This window comes from Lepidochelys kempii, chromosome 2, assembly GCF_965140265.1.
Source record: "Lepidochelys kempii isolate rLepKem1 chromosome 2, rLepKem1.hap2, whole genome shotgun sequence".
Lineage (NCBI taxonomy): Eukaryota > Metazoa > Chordata > Testudines > Cheloniidae > Lepidochelys > Lepidochelys kempii.
This window is the reverse complement of record NC_133257.1, coordinates 175884057-175905545: the sequence shown is the minus strand read 5'-3', so window position 1 is coordinate 175905545 and position 21489 is coordinate 175884057. Positions and strand designations below refer to the sequence as shown.

General features: G+C 43.3%; 1 protein-coding gene across 1 annotated transcript in view; it reads right to left on the bottom strand.

Moving 5' to 3' along the window:
- LANCL2 (LanC like glutathione S-transferase 2) overlaps nt 1-19937 on the bottom strand; it is a 56104-nt gene extending 36167 nt beyond the window's left edge. Inside the window, exon 1 of the mRNA XM_073332810.1 lies at nt 18918-19937. Coding sequence (XP_073188911.1) covers nt 18918-19673 — 756 coding nt within the window. The 5' untranslated portion in view covers nt 19674-19937. The remainder of the gene's footprint in view (nt 1-18917) is intronic.
- Nucleotides 19938-21489: the final 1552 nt, after the last annotated feature.

Below are 21489 nucleotides of genomic sequence, written 5' to 3'. Positions count from 1 at the left end.
TGATTTTTACTGTCAGTTATGTGGGAACTGAAAAAGCTCTTTTCAACCTGAAACAATAGAAGGCCAGGAAACATAAATACATAATTCTGCAGATTAAATGCTGCATAATGGATTCATAAACCTGAACAGTTTTCCACTGCTGGTGGTGACCTGTGTGCGCACGTGTGTATGTATCTATAAATAATGTATAGTGTGCATACACACAGGACCTAACCCAAACCCTCTGAAGTCAATGTGAGTCTCAGGTCCGTAGACAGTAAACAACATACAATTTAACTGAATTTTGGCATATATGAGAACCATAGCTTGTATGTCCTTTCATGTCTACATGTTCCACACCTACTTTTGTTAGCCCAAAGACTTCAAAGTCAATCTAAGGTCAAGTTCAACAACAAATCTCATTAAAAAAAGCTAAGGTACGGTCAGTTTAAAAAACAAAGTGAATGGGAGGTTACCAGTCATACAATTATTTGTTCAGTTTTCTTATATTTGTAGAGCTGAAGTCTAAAAATTTCATATGGCTTGGAAGAAAGTCTCCCTCTTGCTTAAATAAAAGAAAGGAAAAAGAAATAAAGAGCTTGATGTTATTTCATGGAATTCAAACTAAACAGCAGGAAACTCTTTGAACGACAGGTAGGACTGGCTCCATCCTGTACTTTATGTACAATATTACTGGCAACTCATTAGTTTACTCCTTGGTACAGGACCAAATCCTGCATATTAATTTCAGCTTTTTTTATGTTTTAAAAAACCCCCAAACCATGGCAAATTATCTAGTATAACAATATAAGAGTAAGAGGGCTAATCCATCACTGCATTCTATGTCCAGCTATGCTATCTGAGGTTACAGTAACATAGATCAATACTTGCTGAATTATCCTCATATTGCAACCGTAGCTGATTTTGCATTTGTGATTTTTATGTCAAGCCAGCCGCCCGACTGGATCACGCAATAGTCAACTTCTCCTTTCCTTGAAATGTCATAGGTCATAAATACAGCCACTGGAAAGTCTGATGGTTTGAAGGAATACTGTCAATTTAAAATCCAGTAAATTTAAAGGAGCAAGTAAGTTAGCTTCAGGTGCCACACTGTCTATTTTAGGTGCTCATTTGGCCCCATCACCACAGCATGTGAACACCTCAATCTTTAGTATATTTATCTTGACAATGCCCCTCTGTGGAAGTGAAGTACTATTTATTTATTTTTATATTTTACAGATGGCAAATGGAGGCAGAAAGAGACTAGGGGCAAGGTATTTAGGTGCTTTTGAAAAACCCATTAGGCATCTATCTGCATTTTTAGGCGCCTAACTCCCACTGAGAAACCAAGTGCCTAGGTGCTTCTGAAAACCCCACTAGGTGTATATCTGCATGTTTAGGCACCTAAATATCTTTGTTAACCTAAAGATATTTGGCCCTAAATGGACTTCCCCAAGGTTACACAGGCAGAGCAGGGAACTCAACCCAGGTCTCCAGATTTGCCAGCTAATTCTCTAACCACTGGACCGCCTTTCCTTTGGATTATCAGCCCCTCAAGCTCTCTGCAAAGTTTTGTGGTTTTACAATCACATTTCATCTTTTACGTTTTTCTCTCCCCTGATGATGTGTGACAAAAGCAAAACCTCACAAACAAAAGGAGAAACTTACTGACGATACAGGGGAAAACAATGAAACTGACTATGCACAAGGTCCTCTACAGCAAACAGGGAAAGATTAAGAATGAGCTCTCAAAAATGGATACTCTCATAAAGAACCAACCTTCCACACAAACTTCCTCGTGGCTGGATTTTACTAAAACTAGACAAGCCATTTACAACGCACACTTTGCTTCTCTACAAAAGAAAAAAGACACTAAACTTTCTAAACTACTACATGCTACAAGGGGCCACAGCAATGGTTCCCTCACCCCACCTAGCAATATTGTTAACCTATCCAACTATACTCTCAGCCCAGCAGAAGCAGCTGTTCTATCTCGGGGCCTCTCCTTCTGCCCCTCCACCCCCACGAACATGATACAGTTCTGTGGTGACCTAGAATCCTATTTTCGACGTCTCCGTCTCAAGGAATATTTCCAAAATACCTCTGAACAACATACTAATCCACAGAGGTCTCCCTGCCAACACTACAGAAAGAGGGATTCTAGATGGACTCCTCCTGAAGGTCGAAACAGCAGACTGGACTTCTACATAGAGTGCTTCCGCCGACGTGCACGGGCTGAAATTGTGGAAAAGCAGCATCACTTGCCCCATAACCTCAGCCATGCGGAACGCAATGCCATCCACAGCCTCAGAAACAACTCTGACATCATAATCAAAAAGGCTGACAAAGGAGGTGCTGTTGTCATCATGAATAGGTCGGAATATGAACAAGAGGCTGCTCGGCAGCTCCCCAACACGAGTTTCTACAAGCCATTACCCTATGATCCCACTGAGAGTTACCAAAAGCAACTACAGCATTTGCTCAAGAAACTTCCTGAAAAAGCACAAGATCAAATCCGCACAGACACACCCCTGGAACCCCGACCTGGGATATTCTATCTACTACCCAAGATCCATAAACCTGGAAATCCTGGGCGCCCCATCATCTCAGGCATTGGCACCCTGACAGCAGGATTGTCTGGCTATGTAGACTCCCTCCTCAGGCCCTACGCTACCAGCACTCCCAGCTACCTTCGAGACACCACTGACTTCCTGAGGAAACTTCAATCCATCGGTGATCTTCCTGATAACACCATCCTGGCTACTATGGATGTAGAAGCCCTCTACACCAACATTCCACACAAAGATGGACTACAAGCCGTCAAGAACACTATCCCCGATAATGTCATGGCTAACCTGGTGGCTGAACTTTGTGACTTTGTCCTTACCCATAACTATTTCACATTTGGGGACAATGTATACCTTCAGATCAGCGGCACTGCTATGGGTACCCGCATGGCCCCACAGTATGCCAACATTTTTATGGCTGATTTAGAACAACGCTTCCTCAGCTCTCGTCCCCTAAAGCCCCTACTCTACTTGCGCTATATTGATGACATCTTCATCATCTGGACCCATGGAAAAGAAGCCCTTGAGGAATTCCACCATGATTTCAACAATTTCCATCCCACCACCAACCTCAGCCTGGTCCAGTCCACACAAGAGATCCACTTCCTGGACACTACAGTGCTAATAAACAATGGCCACATAAACACCACCCTATACCGTAAACCTACTGACCGCTATTCCTACCTGCATGCCTCCAGCTTTCACCCTGACCACACCACACGATCCATCGTCTACAGCCAAGCTCTGCGATACAACCGCATTTGCTCCAACCCCTCAGACAGAGACAAACACCTACAAGATCTCTGTCAAGCTTTCTTACAACTACAATACCCACCTGCAGAAGTAAAGAAACAGATTGATAGAGCCAGAAGAGTTCCCAGAAGTTACCTACTACAGGACAGGCCTAACAAAGAAAATAACAGAACGCCACTAGCCGTCACCTTCAGCCCCCAACTAAAACCCCTCCAACGCATTATTAAGGATCTACAACCTATCCTAAAGGATGACCCAACACTCTCACAAGTCTTGGGAGACAGGCCAGTCCTTGCCTACAGACAGCCCCGCAACCTGAAGCAAATACTCACCAACAACCACATACCACACAACAGAACCACTAACCCAGGAACTTATCCTTGCAACAAAGCCCGTTGCCAATTGTGCCCACATATCTATTCAGGGGACACCATCACAGGGCCTAATTACATCAGCCACACTATCAGAGGCTCGTTCACCTGCACATCCACCAATGTGATCTATGCCATCATGTGCCAGCAATGCCCCTCTGCCATGTACATTGGTCAAACTGGACAGTCTCTACGTAAAAGAATAAATGGACACAAATCAGATGTCAAGAATTATAACATTCATAAACCAGTCGGAGAACACTTCAATCTCTCTGGTCACGCAATCACAGACATGAAGGTCGCTATCTTAAAACAAAAAAACTTCAAATCCAGACTCCAGCGAGAAACTGCTGAATTGGAATTCATTTGCAAATTGGATACTATTAATTTAGGCTTAAATAGAGACTGGGAGTGGCTAAGTCATTATGCAAGGTAGCCTGTTTCCTCTTGCTTTTTCCTACCCCCCCCCCCCCCAGATGTTCTGGTTTAACTTGGATTTAAACCTGGAGAATGGTCAGTTTAGATGAGCTATTACCAGCAGGAGAGTGAGTTTGTGTGTGTATGGGGGTGGGGGGGATGTGAGAAAACCTTGATCTATGCAGGAAATAGCCCGACTTGATTATGTAAAGAGTTGTCACTTTGGATGGGCTATCACCAGCAGGAGAGTGAATTTGTGTGGGGGGGTGGAGGGTGAGAAAACCTGGATTTGTGCTGGAAATGGCCCACCTGTTGATCACTTTAGATAAGCTATTACCAGCAGGACAGTGGGGTGGGAGGAGGTATTGTTTCATGATTTCTGTGTGTATATAAAGTCTGCTGCAGTTTCCACGGTAAACATCTGATGAAGTGAGCTGTAGCTCACGAAAGCTCATGCTCAAATAAATTGGTTAGTCTCTAAGGTGCCACAAGTACTCCTTTTCTTTTTAAGGTCCTGTCAAGTGAACAAACAGAAACATGTATTTCCTTCTCATCTCACTCAGTCATTTTACATCAAAAGATTTCAGTCAGAAGTATGATTTTTAAGTTGATGACTTCTTTTTAAACACACATACTTTCTATGGCTAGGGCCAGGCTATCCTGCAACAGACCACTTTGGAAAAGTGAACTTCCAATAAGCACCTGATTAGAGACAAAAGGCAAGCAAGGGTAGAAAAATAAGAGAGGGGATGGGAGGGGAGCAATGCTAGCAAGGAAGAAGAGAGAACATACACACTCTGGGTGAAATTCTAGCCTCACTGATGTCAATGGGAGTTTTGCCACCAACTTCTATGGGGTCAGGATTTTACACTTTATGCTCAGGACCCCATGGTTATCTGAACAAGTGAGATCCCAGGTCCTCTTTCAGCCCCATACAGCCTTCTTGGAGTCTCCTCTTCTCACCTCCATGGAGCTCCTGCAGGAGCAGAAGTAGGGTCCCAAAGGGTTCTGGAGGACTTAAGGGGGAGCACTGCTCCCCGCAATACCAACACAGCAATCTCAGCAGAGAAGGTGATATCTTTGCCCCAGTGCGCCCTTGTCTCACCTGGGTGGATTAGTTTCAGTTTTGAAATGTCAGCCAAGTTCAGTCTCAATGGACTATGCTGCAACAGTCATGTTATAAGTCACTCATTCACAGAAGTCCTACGCTCACGGCCTCCCCCAGCATCCCTGTTGTACTGTATCCATGCACAGTTAGATAACTGGTATGCTGTCCCTTTAAGACAGGCACCGGAAGTGACCCTGAGACACAGGCTTTGTGTGTGTGTATGTGCACTAAACTGTGCTGCTGATAGAGTGTGTACTGGAAAAAACTCCTCCATAAAAGGTCTGCTTAGTTTACCCTGTCTGGGCGGATCCCCATTCCTGTGAGCAGTCTAAATGAAGACAATATACAGGCGTGGCAGCATTCAAATTCATTGTATTTTTTAAATATAATTTTGACCGAGAATATTGATGCTGATTTTTAAGTATTTTCTCCAATTTTTAATCACTTTACAAGTTCACAGTTGCAGGAAGTTATTGGCATTTAGGGCAATGCTTATTTAATGACAGTAGACATTGAGGTTCAAAAAATTAAAGCTTTATTACTGTTAAACTGTCAACTACATATGTTAAAAATACATAAAGTAAATATCCTTAGCAAACTGTAGTTCTCAAACAGCATTTTTCCTACTTTGTCAATCTGTAAATTTTGATTATTAATGGTGCAAATTTTTTTTAAATCGGTTTGAATGTCTACAGTGAAATTGATGCTTACCCAAAAAAAAAAAATCTAATCTTTCCATGTCTAACACTACACTTGTGGAGCAGAGTGAGCGCTTGTCTACGCACAGTTTGAGCACCTTGAAATTTTTGTGTTTGGATAAGCCCTTGAACTCTGCTTCTGGACATGGAGAAGAGGTGAGCTGTGAATGAGGCAGTGTCTAGGCTAGGAAAGGGAGAGATGTTTGCTAACATGTGCTAATTAGCATAACACCACTTAGCAATGTTGATCGCAATCATAGTTGCCAAGAGGTTTTTAACTGGAGGAAAAGCCTCAGAAGCAGACCTACTTTGCCAAGGCAATCGTTGCCAGTTTTGGGTTAAAATTCTCTTAAACCTTGGATGCAGGCGTAATGAAATGTTATCCTTGTTGTATGATTAAAGGGCAGCAGAATTGTAGTTAATATGCCCTAATCCAGGGCATATTATATGTGAATGTAACTCTCATTCCCTAAGCATGCGACAGCAAGCAAAATTCAAGTGATGGACAGAGGGTGGGGTGGGAGGATAGGTGTTTCTATTTGGGGATGATGACCTTGTTTCAAGGTCCTAACTGCCATTTGACCCTCCTTCTCCAGTGTTTACAGAGAGAGCTAATTAAAACTCAATTGAGAGTCCTTGTTTCTTTGCAGCAATCACTAAGAGCTGAAAACACTAAATGGAACTGCAGCTAAATGCTGTGTGATAAGAGATGCAACAGCAGCGAAGTCACCCCCCTACCTAGCAAATCCTAGAATTGTGATTACTTTGGTCATGGTGCTGTAGGATCAGACTAAGGACACAGCAGAGCAGTGGTGGTGGTGGTGGCAGCATCATTTGTCCCTCACGCAGTGAGTGGAGGTAAGCCACATGAACGAACCTCTGGACACCCAGGATTGACTGACCTCAGACAAGAAATTGTAAGCGGGGTGTGGTGGAGGGACAGGGGGAGTTAAATGGACCTTGGATTTTCATACTGCACGTTGGGAAACTACAGCAAAGAAACTGCTCAAGAGATTGTGGGGTGTTTTACTTATTGTTACCATACTTCTGAGTCACTGTTGCTGTCCTTTTCCCCAAATCAAGCGGAGTTCCCTCTCCCCTCGAAAGTCTCCTTTTGTTATGCACAAACTCAGTGCTTGCGAATGGGGGCATACAGCCTTACTGGAGGTGCCCCATGCTGTATTCAGTTTTCCCAGGTTTCTGGGTGGGGCTGGAGCCATTTTGTTTTGTAATGCTAAAAGTAACCCCCCCAGACACTGAACCTGGCCTTTGTTGCTGCCAACACTACCTAGAAGAAGGGTTACACCAGCTAACACATTTGGTAAACACACCTCGTTTTTCTCCTCTAGACAGGGCTATACATGCCACATCGCTGCCTTGGAAGGCAGGGAGCGCCATCCTCAGAGCACAAATAGGCCTCAGCACCTGCAGAATCCAGCTAGGTGATATATCTCTTCTGAGTTCTGGTACCTCTGTGACTCATCATTTAGCAAAATCCTTTTTTTCTGTTTTTTATTAACTTACTATTCATTTTTGCATCTTTGACTACAGCTGCTTTTCTGAAGAAAAAAGGACAGACTGACATTTGGCATTGTCATCATACAGCAAATGAAGTTTAAGGGAGATCTAACAACCCTGCTGCAGTTCACTCCAATCCCTATGGAAACAAACTCCAGTTCTGCAAAAGCAGTCCTTATTGAACGTTCTGAAACACTGACTACAGAACACCTTATCCTGTTTTCACTGATCTAACATTCATTTTCATGCAAGCCGCATAGTTAGAACTTATGTAAACATCAACAGCTATAAGAAAAACAACTCTATGCTGTTTTTAGAACAAGTTCTTACATTCATAAATCTTATCTTTGGGGAGAAAAAAAGGGCCCCGTCAACACTGGTTCTCCACTTGTGAGGTAACTCCCTTCTCTTCACGTGTCAGTATATTTATGTCTGCATCTGTAATTTTCACTCCATGCATCTGAAGAAGTGGCGGTTTTACCCAAGAAAGCTGCTGCTCAAATAATCTGTTAGTCTTTAAGCTGCCACCGGACTCCTTGTTGTTTTTTTAGTTACTTTGGGTGTCTAACTCAAGATGCCTTAAAAGGACCTGATTTTCAGAGAGTGGGTGCTCAACAATTTCTGTAAATCAGGCCTCTAATGCACCTTAAGTTGGGCACCAAGAAGTCACTATTCACTTAAATTCCCAATATTTTCAGAACTGTATAAAACACCAACAACTTCTAAAGGAAGTACTGGAGTATGAAGAATAAATCTAAGGTACTTGGGTATCCAAAACGGCCACTTGCCTCATAGTATATTTTCGTTAGCATGTATTATTACAATAAAACCGAGATTATCCAAATACAATTACTCAAGCTTACAGATAATGGAGGGAATTATAAATGTAATGACTAGATTCTGGGTGACATAACCCCAAGTTTTTAAAAACAGAGGTGGAGATAACTGGAGGTTACACTCTAATTCTTCTCAAACACTGTGAACATAAACATATATACAGTATGCATACAGCCAAAAAGTTCTCTTACAGCCCAAAATATCTTGCATCTTGGAAGTCCATTTATTTTCACCACCAATAATTCACATAATTGAGTTTGTTTAACCAACCAGTCAGAACAAGATTTTTCTATCAGCTCTAAATTCAAACTGGGATCTGATGAAGAGCAGGTAGAAATCAAGCCATGCTCTGTCTTTAACCATTACTACCAGTAAACATTCTGAAATCAAAATTTAGGGTTTCATCCACGACAGGTACACGGGCCAGTCTTTAAGCACATGTGTAAGTCCCAAAAAGGAGACAAACCATATGCTTAAGTATTTTCCTGAATAAGGATAGACGGAAACACATGCATACATGTTTTCCTGAGTTGGAAGCCTTAACTTGTGATGATGGACAAGGAAGAAAAGAACACAACTGTTGTTTTTCTAAGCCTGAGTGGGCTTTCTAGTCACATTTTTTTGTTTTTAGTTAACATTATCTGGAAGAGCCACAGGGAGCAAATACATGTTCTGCACTGCTTGACTATATTAAGCAGCACTGGGCTTGAATGCAGTATCACAGAAATGTTTAACCAGGCCAGCCCAGGAAATGGCCTTTTGTCCTGATTAAGCAATATTATTACAATCCCATCAAACCACTGGACCATCCCATACATTTAGGAAGACGCACACATGTACACTAGAGGCCTGAGCCTGCCTCCAGTGAAGTCAGTGGTAAGATTCCATTTAAATTCAATGAGAGTAGGATTGAGCCCTAGGAAAAGACAGAGCCTGCTGCCCGAAAAGACACAGCTGTGAGATGCCCAACATAGCTGACACTGAAGGAGTAAACAGCCAGGCAATGATGGTGATGCACTTCACAGACTTTTTGCATGTCAAGGAAGGATTGAAAAACCATTTAAAGGAACAAATAGAACTAGCATTATACAGAGACACAGCCAAGGAACTAAACGCCCCTAAAAATCACATGAAGATGTCCCCATTAAAACGTCGCATCCCCATTAAGCAGCAATCTTTGCAGTTAAGTATCATTAATGTCCTACTTAAAAATCATCCTAATTAAATACAGTGTCTAGTATATGGGTTGTGAGGACACATGCAACATTTTATTACGATATTTTTAAATCTAATGACATAGATCAGCTAAACCAACTCTTAGTTATTGAGTGGATTTTAAAAAGCAGCTACCGCATATGCTCACTGGTCACTTGTCATAACTTTTGTTCAGCACTGTCACAATATTATTTAAACTTCATCATGGAATCATGAGGGGACAGAGACATGGTGATGACCTGAAGTTAAAAAAAAGATTTTATTGCAGGATGAAGCGGAGCACAAGAATTGATACCACTGAGCACTGGAACCCTGTCCATAGGGTAGATCTACAAGTCTGGTGGCATGCAGAGTACAGACAGCGCATGCCCTGCTAGTATGGGTATAAACAGCAGTGGAGAGAGTGAGGCACATCTTAGACACGCAGAATAGAGTGCCCTACACATCTGAATCTCAATGTATGAGCCCTACGTGGCTCCCTACACACCCATGCAGTGCCTTCCTGCCAAGTCTACACTGCTATTTTTTGCTGTGTAGCGTCCCACTACCTCCCCAATGCGGCAGCTGTTCCACACTGCAGTGAAAGGCTTTGAGAGGGAGAGCTGCCAGAGCTTTTCCCTGTCACAGAGAAAGGCTCAGTCAGAAGGGAGATAGCAGGGAAAGGTTCCAGAAGTGGGGAAAGACTCAGGCAGTGGGGAGATGCTTTCCCCACTTCCTCTCTTTGCCAGTCTTTCACTGTGGCATGTAGCTACGTTTACCCTACACACTGCTGCAAATGGAGGCAAGGTCTTAATGTGCTTCTTCTATCACTAACATATAGACAAAACTGTTAATAGGTGAATCTAAATATATATATACATGTATAGCTAAAAAAAAATGTGGAACCTTCAAGTTTAATTTCTAACACTTTTGTTGCTAAAGAGACAGTTAAGTGAAATGAATGAAAATTAAATGAATGGAATATTGCATGTTGGTCCCAGGTTATTAGACATTTCCCAGAACTGAAGAAGAGCCCTGTGTAAGCCTGAAAGCTTTCCTCTCTCACCAAAAGAAGTTGGTCCAATAAAATGTATTACCCTGCCCACCTTGTCTCTGAAATATTGCAGGCTGATTATTCCTGAGGGAATTCTGCACCAAAAAATTAAGAATTCTGAGCACATTTTAAAATTCTGCAAAATTCTGCATATTTTATTTGTCAGAACACCACAATATAGTCACACTCCTCCTGATAGCCCTGGCGGCCAGGGCTCCTGCTGTCAGTGTGAGACCCAGCTGCCCACGGCTGACAGCAGGCAGGAGTGCTGGGGGAAAGTCACAAATTCTGCAAGAAAAAAATAAAATTCTGCAGGGAACATTGATTCTGTGCAAATTGTGCATTGCACAGTGGCACAGAATTCCAGCAGGAGTAGCAGATGCATTTTGCTATGAATTAGAGAAGACCCTTTGTTTGGACTCTGTAGCCCTTTGATTCACTTCCCCTGTGCCCCTTATAACTTCCAACAGGTTTCCACTTCCAATATTTTTGGATCTTTTGATAGTTGAAATAATAGCTGTAAATTCCTTTGAATGTTAAGCCAGTCCTATGCAGGGTGGATGGATTTAAGTCAGCAAATAGGAAATCTTGATTTACAATAATCAGTTTTAATCTAGTTTTGCATATGTACCTTTTAGTTAAAGAAAGGTTGATTCTTATTTGTTGGTAGCCATTCAAGCATGTTGGTTTGCAACCAAATATAGTCATTACAGACTAAATTTGGTACTTTTATTTGCTAACCAGGAGGATATACACTATATCTATCTCTATTTGTTCAAGCAATTACATGGCTTAATCTGCCTTAAAATTCTTAGTACATTTTTATTAGAAAATTGTGAATAATGTATTTCTTATTTACTAGAAGATTAATTTTATTTTTGTTTGGGCCAGGCTCTGTTTGGATGGAAATTCAAATTCAATTAAACAAGCACAAAACCCAGCATTTAATTTTTTTTTGTATTAATTAAATAAAACTACTACAAAAATACATGTGCTGGGTACACAAGAAAAACAATTTATCAAAACAAGTTTTGCATTTAAAACTAACAGGTTTCTAATTAACAATAATTATTTTGTCTCCAATAATTACATGGCAGTGATTTGACGACCTGTTAGTTAAAAACTAACTGGTTTACTAAACAAACGAAGCAGTGCTGTGACTGGGCAGTTAGTCACGCTTCATTGTTGGGGGAGAACTCTCCCGGTGATAAAAAATAACCACCCCGAATGAGGGGTGGTAGCTTTATCACCGGGAGCCGTAAAGCACTGTCTAGACTGGCACTTTTCAGTTTGTTTACATTTACGGGAGATACTGCTGACTGCTTCTTATTTACAACATCACCTGAAAGTGAGAAAAGGCGTTCACATGGCACTTTTGTAGCCAGCATTGCAAGGTATTTACATGCCAGATATGCTAAACATTCATATGCCCCTTCATGCTTCAGCCACATTCCAAAGGACATGCTTCCATGCTGATGATTCTCGTTAAAAAAAATAATGTGTTAATTAAATTTGTGACTGAACTCCTTGGGGGAGAATTGTATGTCTCCTGTTCTGTTTTACCTGCATTCTGCCATATATTTCATATTATGGCAGTCTCGGATGATGACCCAGCACATGCATATTTTAAGAATACTTTCAAAGCAGATTTGACAAAATGCAAAGTAGGTACCGATGTGAGATTTCTAAGGATAGGTACAGCACTCGACCCAAGGTTAAGAATCTGAAGTGCCGTCCAAAATCTGAGAGGGACGAAGTGTGGAGAATGCTTTTAGAAGTCTTAAAAGAGCAACACTCCGATGCAGAAACTACAGAACCCGAACCACCAAAAAAGAAAATCAGCCTTCTGCTGGTGGCATCTGACTCAGATGATGAAAATGAACATGCGCTCTGCTTTGGACTGTTATAGAGCAGAACCCATCATCAGCATGGACGCATGTCTTCTGGAATGGTGGTTAAAGCATGAAGGGACATATGAATCTTTAGCGTATTTGGCATATAAATATCTTGCGATGCCGGCTACAACAGTGCCCTGCAAAAGCCTGTTCTCACTTTCAGGTGACACTGTAAACAAGACACAGGCAGCATTATCTCCTGCAAATTGAAACCAAACTTGTTGGTCTGAGCGATTGGCTGAAGTAGGACTGAGTGGACCTGTAGGTTCTAAAGTTTTACATTGTTTTATTTTTGAATGCAGTTATTTTTTGTATATAAATCTACATTTGTAAGTTCAACTTGCATTATAAAGAGATTGCACTATAGTACTTGTATTAGGTGAATTGAAATATACTATTTCTTTTGTTTTTTACAGTGCAAATATTTGTAATAAAAATAACTATAAAGTGAGCACTGTACACTTTGTATTCTGTGTTGTAACTGAAATCAATATACTTGAAAATGTACACAATATCCAAAACATTTTAATCAAATGGTATTCTATTCGTTTAACAGTGCAATTAATTTTATTAATCGCTCGACAGCCCTACTATATATATCTCACACACACACCCCTACCTTAACTCCCCACCCCACAATCCATACAAGCATAGATTAAGTTTATCATCACTTTTCTAAAACTTTTACATATAGTTTAAATCCAAATCACTTCCAATGTAAAAAGAACACTTCAGCTATGTAAATGACTGACCTATAAATCTATAAAAAGAAAAGGAGTACTTGTGGCACCTTAGAGACTAACAAATTTATTTGAGCATAAGCTTTCGTGAGCTACAGCTCACTTCATCGGATGCATAAATCTATGACATCTGAAAAGGTTAGCTGTTTAAGTGATTAAGTTAACCAGATAATTTGAAATAGCTTTGTTTTCACATCCCAAATTCAGAATTCCAATGTATAGATTTATAAAACAAAGTTTTTATGCAGAAGTTAGCCCTAACTGTCTCACATTTAACATGACCATTTGAAGAGCTGGCCCTTCTCTAAAGTGGATGAGTTTTATATGGCTAACTTGACAATTTATGAAGTCAAATGGATTGCTTGATAATACAGTGCCTTCTATGGCAACTGAAGTACCCCATATATTTGCAGCTGTCATTATGTGAGTCACATAGTTCTTACTCACCATTCCACTTGTGTTGTACAGATGGGGATCATGCAAAACACTGAGGTTTTCTTCATATATTTTGATTTTTACAAGCCTTGTTTTTTTTTATTTTTTTACAAGCTTTTGATATTTACTATAATCCTGCAAGTCACTCTATATAAGCACACCCCTGAACCTCTGTAAAGACCCACAGTCTTCAAAGTGGGGTCTGTCTATGTTACAGGCTAGATTCCTATATCACTACCTCCACGCTCAAAAATAATGACATGAGATCCCAGATATAATGCTGAGGCCAAATGATATTCCAGGAGGGCCCAATAAAGTCAGAGATTGATTTCCTCCATCCCCAAAATCTAAAACACACACACACACACACACAGAATTCCCCAAAATCTCATGAGGAAAAGTATACTCACATAATCTTCTGACAAGACCAATTTACGAATGAAAAACAGAAACAGTCGGGGGGATTGGGGGGGGAGCAAAGTAACTCCATTGACTTTAAAGCAGCTTAAATCCATTTAATGGGACTACAAATCTGACTCCGTCTTTTTCCAAAGGAGGAAAATAAGACAGTTTTTGACTTTTAATTCTTTAAAAATGGAACACCTGCTTTGTAGTAAATAATAAGGTACACAGGTGACTCAAAATACTTACAAATTAAGCTGCGCACTTAGCTACCAACTGCCTCGCTAATTTACAGTGAATGCCATGTGTGACAGATAAAAATACACAGGCACTGCAATTTAGCATGCTCCATTATAGCGAGACTGGCAAAATGAAACAAATTCCTAGTGTAAATCTAGAGCTAGAAATTCCTGAAGCATGAAACTGCAGTGGGAGAATTTCACTGAGTTAAGGATTCATAAAATTCTCAAATGAATCAGAATTTAAAATGTTCTATGATACAGTTAATATTTTCTTCCCACATGCGTTTTATAAATGTAGCTTTCAGAGTAGCAGCCATGTTAGTCTGTATTCGCAAAAAGAAAAGGAGTACTTGTGGCACCTTAGAGACTAACAAATTTAGTGATCTGATGAAGTGAGCTGTAGCTTACGCTTAAATAAATTTGTTAGTCTCTAAGGTGCCAGAAGTACTCCTTTTCTTTTTATAAATGTAATTATTTTAAAACAAAACAGAAGCAAAAATCTTCCTTCATCACATTTTCCAAGTCACGTTCTCACTTTTGTGATGCTCTCAGCTTGTTCAACTGAATAAGCAGGTATGAATGCACATTTTCTCTAAAACCTGGACAGAACGTGTAGAATATAAAGTAGGGCTGGTGTGAAAAGATGGATCTCCTGTCCTGCAGATGATCTACTTAACACAGAAACACTTGGAAAGTTTTCCCTAATGCAATAAAGATATTTAGATAAACCAATTCCTCCTCCCCCATATTGAACACATTTAGTATGTGGTCCTACTTGCAAAATTCATAAATTAGAATTTATAACCTTGGTTTTATGAAGATTTTTGATTTATACTTACAAAAGTCTCTGGGGACATCCAGTTTTAATTCTAATCTCAATAACATTACATCCCCAAGACACATTTTCCTTCTCTTTTCAAAGAAGAAATTATGCCTTTGAATATACACACACAAATTCCACTCACAGTAGAGACTCAGAGAAGGATCAGAATTTGGCCATTAAAGTTAAGGCACTGATCCTGCAAATCACTCTATGCACATAGCCCTACAGTGGTACTGTGGATGCAGTGATATAGGAGCAATTTGCAGAATCGGGACCTAATTGACTTTGGTGCTAGTGACTGAAAAAAAGATGACACACTAAAGAATCGAGAGTTCTATTTATCTACAAATTCTGCATGTGCAGCCACAGTGCAAACTTCCTCTCAGTAGGTCTTCATTGTGTCTTAATCCCGACCTGAAGGCACTATTACTATAGACAAGAGAGTACTCCAATCTGTGAGTCCATTCTCATTGCTGACAAGATGCCCAACACAGATGCCAATTAGCATTTGATTGTTTTGGCAGGTGTTCTGATGCCAAAGGTTTCTTTTTTGGTTAAAGAAGGAATCCTAGCCATAGGAGCACTACCACTATCCTATATTTAAAATAAAGCTACATTAAAGTGTCAAGATGATTATTGAATATCACAGAAATTCAGAGTAAGTCACCATGTTATCCTTTACTCACCCACGCAGGTCTTGCATGATTCTCAAAACGGCAAGCTGTTACTCTTACATCCTACATGAGCTGTTACCAGTTTTAAAATTCAGTAATTCGCAGTAAGAGCAGAGGTAGAACCGTCCAGTGGTATTGAGAAGAAAGTATTCAGTGATTAGAGTGGGTGCCTGGGACTCCCTCAAAAGCTCAATTCTTTGCCCACTACAGACTTCCTGTGTGATCCTGGACAGTCATTCAGCTTTTCTGTTTCTTCTGTAAAAAGGAGACTAGTACTTCCCTATCTCACTGGGGTGCTGGAGGGATTTATACATAGTAGACTGTGAGGTGCTCAGATACTAATGTGACGGTGGCCATATCAGTATCTAGAGATCTTCTCCTGATTAAATATTTTGGCAAATGTGCATCATTTGATGTAATCACAAGGCAAGAGACTCATAGAACCAATTAAAAATTACAAAAAGAAATTGTCCTTCATGTGTACATGGAAATAGCCATAGATTAAAAGGGGGAAGGAATGGCTCAGCAATATCTAAAGAGTGAGTGCGAACTCCATCAAAGACAGAGAAATCCATCTTTTCTAAAAATAGCATAGACTAAAGGCTTGGCTACACTGTCAATGTGCGGCAAACCAGGGACACTGCCACAGCACAGTGAAAGTCCCACTGCACCATAGCAATGCTCATAGAGGACATTACTGCACGGCAAGCGAGCGAGCTGTAGAGTCATACTGTGGCTTGCCGCATAGTAAGTCACTATGTAAACAAGCCCTGAGAATATACTGTGGGGAAAACTGGGCATTTGAAAGGGAAGTGACCCAACAGAGGCTCTCTCTCTCTTCCATTCTCTGCATAACTTTATTAATGAAATTTTGATAATTTCTGAGCTGTAACATATACAGTAAAAGCTGTTTTATCCAGCATGTTGGGGAAATGGGGGTGCTGGTAAGTGAAAAATGCTGGTTAACCAAGAGAAGTAGTTTGAGTGCAGGAAGGGTGCGGGGCTTGGGCTCAGGGAGGGGGCTCAGGGCAGTGGATTGGGGCATGGGAGGGGATGCCGGGTGCTCAATCTGCGGGGTGTTCACCTCGGGCGGCTCCTCGCACTCGGAGACCTGTCCTGGTTACTCCTAGACAGAGTCACGGCAGCCTCCACCCGCACGTGCTGCCCCCACAGCTCCCATTGGCTGCGTTTCCCAGCCAATGGGAGCTGTGGAGCTAGCGCTCGGGGCGGGGACAGCGCACAGAGCTGCCTGCTGCACCTCCACCTCGGAGAAGCCAGGACAGGTCGCTGCTTGCGGGGAGCTGCCCGAGGTGAGCGCTCGCCATATCTTGCACCCTGCATCACCTCCCACACCCCAACCTCTACCCCAAGTCCCCTCCTGCACCCAAACTCGTTCCCAGAGCCCGCGCTCCGCACCCCCTCCTGCGCTCTAACCCCCCAGTGGCCCCACACCAACTGGACTATAAACTGGAATTTCAATGAAGATCATAAATGCCGGTTTATAAAGCTTTCCAGATGGTGAAGTGCTAGATAAAACAGCTTCTACTGTACATACATTGAGCGTTGCAGATAAGGCTAGTGTTTTCAGTCTTACTCTGAGGCCTTGCCTTCACTGCAAATAAAAGTATGTTCCTACCTTAAGAGTACACCTTTTTTTCTTCAGTGAAGACAAGAACTGAGTATTCTTATTTTTGTGGGTTTAAACTAGAATCCAAGGCTTTGTCCACACGAGCGGTGGGATATAGGGTACATGAAATGCCAGTGAAAAGCAGACTGCATCCACACTGTGGTGTGTAGCTACACACGGCATGGAAAGGCTCCGGCATGGTGGAGGAAATGGGGAAAGGCTCTGGCAGTGCGGTGGAGAAAAGAACTGGCAGCTCCCTGTGGCACGGAAAGCATCCAGCAGTGCGGGAGGCAGCAGGATACTACACTGCTGAAAATAGCAGTGTAGATGGGGCAGACACTGCTTGGCTGTGTAGAGGGCAGTGTAGGATATACCCTAAGGCTCTGATGTATCTTTACTCTCCTAAGCAGTGCTTCACTGTCTACACTGCTATGTATAGCTATGCTAGATGGGGTGCAGTGCATGCATACTACATGCCACTATAAGCACTGACATAGCCTGAATGGGCTGGGAGGGCGGGCGAAGCGCTGTGTAAGGCATGTGGTCAGAAACAAGCAGGTCATTCATCCAGTTTGAAACCCGAAAGTCTTCCTTTTGGGTGGTTTGTGCGCCGGCTGGTACTGAGACAAAAGCGAATGTCTTTTCATTTTCATTGGTTTTATCCAGCACTGGACAGGGAGAGGGTACCATTTTGAAAAATGCACCCGCCACCCCCAGTCTGAGCCGCACGCAAGGTCTGTCAGTGGGGGTGGGGGCAGCGGAGCAACGTTCTCTTAAAAATGGCATCCTCTGTGCGGTGTGATCTCACATGCACATATGCGCGGGGTCACACCAGCGGGATGGGCTCACACCATTTCTGGAAATATTGGAACGTCCGGTATTCTGGGGATGTGTGAATGGCGACCCTAGTAGGAAATGGCTAATGCAGGTAAGGTGGGGGTATAAGGGCGAGGGCCTATGGGGGGCTGCGGGCACTGCTGTGAAATACAGCTCAATGCCAGTGGGCAGGGAGCAGACGGGTGCAATGTGCTGCGTGGGGGCGGAGAGAGGAGTCGGTGCCCTGTGAGTGTGGCAGGGCGGGAGGGAGGCATGATGGGGTAGAGGAGGTAAGCGCGGGGCTGGAGGACGGTGGCAGGTGGCTGTGGGGTTGTGCAGGGTACAGAGGGGCACAGGAGTGGCATGCAATGGAGCCAAAGGGAGGGGAGCCCCTAGCGCTGCGGGAGGAGGCCCTGGCAAGGCAGGGGGATGAAAGCCCAGCGCTGTGGCTGGTGGGCGTGGGGGGAGCCACACGAACCTTTGTCAATAACCCCCCCCCCCCTCCTCCCCACGTGGCCACGCGCCTTCCCTCCCGGCCAGCGCGGCCCCCTCCGGGCGCTGCCCCGTCCCACCCTCCCTCAGCCCGGCCACCAGGGGCGACGAGCAGCGCCCCCCGCCGGGCCACCAGGCGCGGGCGGCAGCTGAACGTTCCAGAGCCCGGCGGGGTTCTAGAACACTGGAAGGCAGCCGGGGCGTTCTCGAATGCTGGGAGGGAGGGAAGCAGGCGCCTCCCGGGGCCCAGCGCGCGGGCGCGCTCCCTCGCTCACCTTCCCGTCCGGGCCGAAGGGGAGGGACTCAGGCTCTTCCCCGACTGGGGGGGGCGCGGGGCCCCGCTGGGTCTCCGCGGCCTCGCTCGGGCTCGAGGCGGCGGCGGCGGCGGCTCCGTGGAGCTGGTAGTCCGGGTAGGGGTTGCTGAACGCCCGCTCCTCCATCTCCGCCTCGCCCCCCAGCTGCAGCTTGAGTCGCTTGGACATGCTCTCTCCCATGGCAGCCTGCCCCCGGCCCGCCCCCTGCTGCACGGCGAGCCGCTGGGGACACGCGCCCGCCCCGAGAGCAGCAACGCGCTCCCTGCTGCAGCGCCAGCGCCGCGCCAAGGGCTGGGGCAAAAGCCGGTACTGGCGCCGGGGAAAACGCGCCCTTGCCTTGATAATAACGCGCGGGTGGGGCCGACTTGCCCAGCACTTAACGCGGCTGCTGGCACAGCGGGAAGGTATCAGGCTAGCTGTGCCCCCCACCTCTGAGAGGCAGAAAACACCAACTTTAAAAATAAGGAAGCAGGCTGCCGCTGCTGCCGCCTGCCACAGTACAGGGCTGGGAGAAGAGGCGCGCCCCGCCCCGCGGAACATTAAGACATGATGGGCACAGTTTCCTCCCCTTTCTGCACAAAACGGCACGATCGAGAGGAAGCAAGGGCAGGCACAGTAAAAAAAGCCTCCCGCCCATCGATCGTTGCCAGGAAAGCTCTTCTGCGAGAGAGCCACTTTAAATCCACCGAGCCTTGCTCGCACGTCCAAAAAACCCATCGGAGTTCTTCATCTTCTCCCTCTCTGCTCCCCAACCCTTCCGAAAAATAAATCAGGCTGTTGCTGCGAACACCACCTAAGACTGCAAAACTGAGCTCCTTCCTGCTGCCTCTGTCTCTCTGCAATAGGGAGAAATCCTCTCCCAAATTATTTTACATAATAACCAGAACCACCGAGGGGAAAGAAAATCCAAAGTATAGGCAGTAAATGATCAGTTCCTTCATCAGTGTCATCCGAACCCTCCAGCTTGCTGCAACCATTCGGAGAGAATGAGAAACACCCTATAGAACTAATCCCTGACCCTGATAAACATGTACGTAAATGGTAAAGGCTCTACCCTTCCTTTACTCAATGCATTGATATTCAGCTTTCATTCATAGCCCATCCACCAAACTGATGACAGCAGCAGCCTTTCTCCAATCCATAGTCACAAATCCACACTTATCGAATCAATTTTATAAATATGACAAAGAACTCCTGGACAGAGGGGGATGAGGAAAAGCAGCCTTTAATCTTCTTCCCCTTCAGATTCTAATTTCCTCCTTGCAGTTTATTCTTCCTGTGAAATGTGTGTCCCCCTTGCCTTGGATGAAGGAGGAATACATTTTGCATGACAAGATCAGGGTGGAGGGCTGCCTGCACACTCAACTATTTCTAACGGTCAGTTGAGCTGCCAGCTTTCACCAGGCTGTCACACACCCAAACCAAAAAGGAAAAAAGGACCTACAGCATCTACACATATACACATGTGTGAAACAGTCACACATGTATGAACAGATGGTGGTGCTGGCATTTTCCTAATTCATTGTATGCTTCTTAATTTAATAGTCTTAGCTGAGCATTTTTGCCTACCCCAATCTCCATTTTATGTTCCTCTTGGCTCACTGTTTAGTTTCACATATATGTTTCTTTTTTATAGACAATCAGCAGCAGCCCATAACAGGTTTCAGATAATATATTCTGGTTTGTTTATTTATTATATTCAAACTGTGTTAAAGCTTTGTGTGGAAAAAGAGACTGCCTGCCAAATCCCAGTTGCTTAGTATTGGAAATAGAAAACAGATATCTTGGAGACAGTGTGTCAGCTTAACTGTATAAAATAGTGCAGATCAGCAAGATTCTACTTGTGTGTGAATATATTTATGCACATATAAACATTATGTAACCTCAACAATTTTAAGTAATGACAGGGTTACCTATTATGAAAAACTGATTGAATTTTGCAAATGAGCAATTAATGGCTTGACCCTGCAAGGTGACGAGTGCCCTCAATCCCACAGAAGTGCATGGAAGATTAGTACACTCAGCACTTCTGAAGAGGAGTTCACCACCTCAGAGGTTTGAGCCTAAAGGCCCTGGTATACTTAAGCATGTGACTAAATCAGTATCTATTCAGGCAAGCACTTAAGTACATGCTTAAAATTAAGAGGTGTAAATGAATAAACAATAAAAAAAATTGAGTGTATCACAAAATGTACTCTATATTTATTTTGACATTGTTGATTTTATAACACTTCATAATATACAAATATTATTTATGTTGTGATAGTCCCAAGGGATCCCAGTCATGGATCAGGGGCCCCATTCTGGTTGGCACTGAACAAACACATTACAGAAAGACAGTCTTTGCCCTACGGCGCTTACGCTCTATGTAAAGGTACTGTAGAATATCTTGTAAAAATCTGGACATCTAGATCTCATTACAGCAGTCTCCTGTTAAATATTTACTAATAAGTGGATAAACCAGCAGTTTTGGTAGTAAATATGAAGTATGCAGTTTATCAAGGTTCTAGTCCATGACCCCAGTCCTGCATAG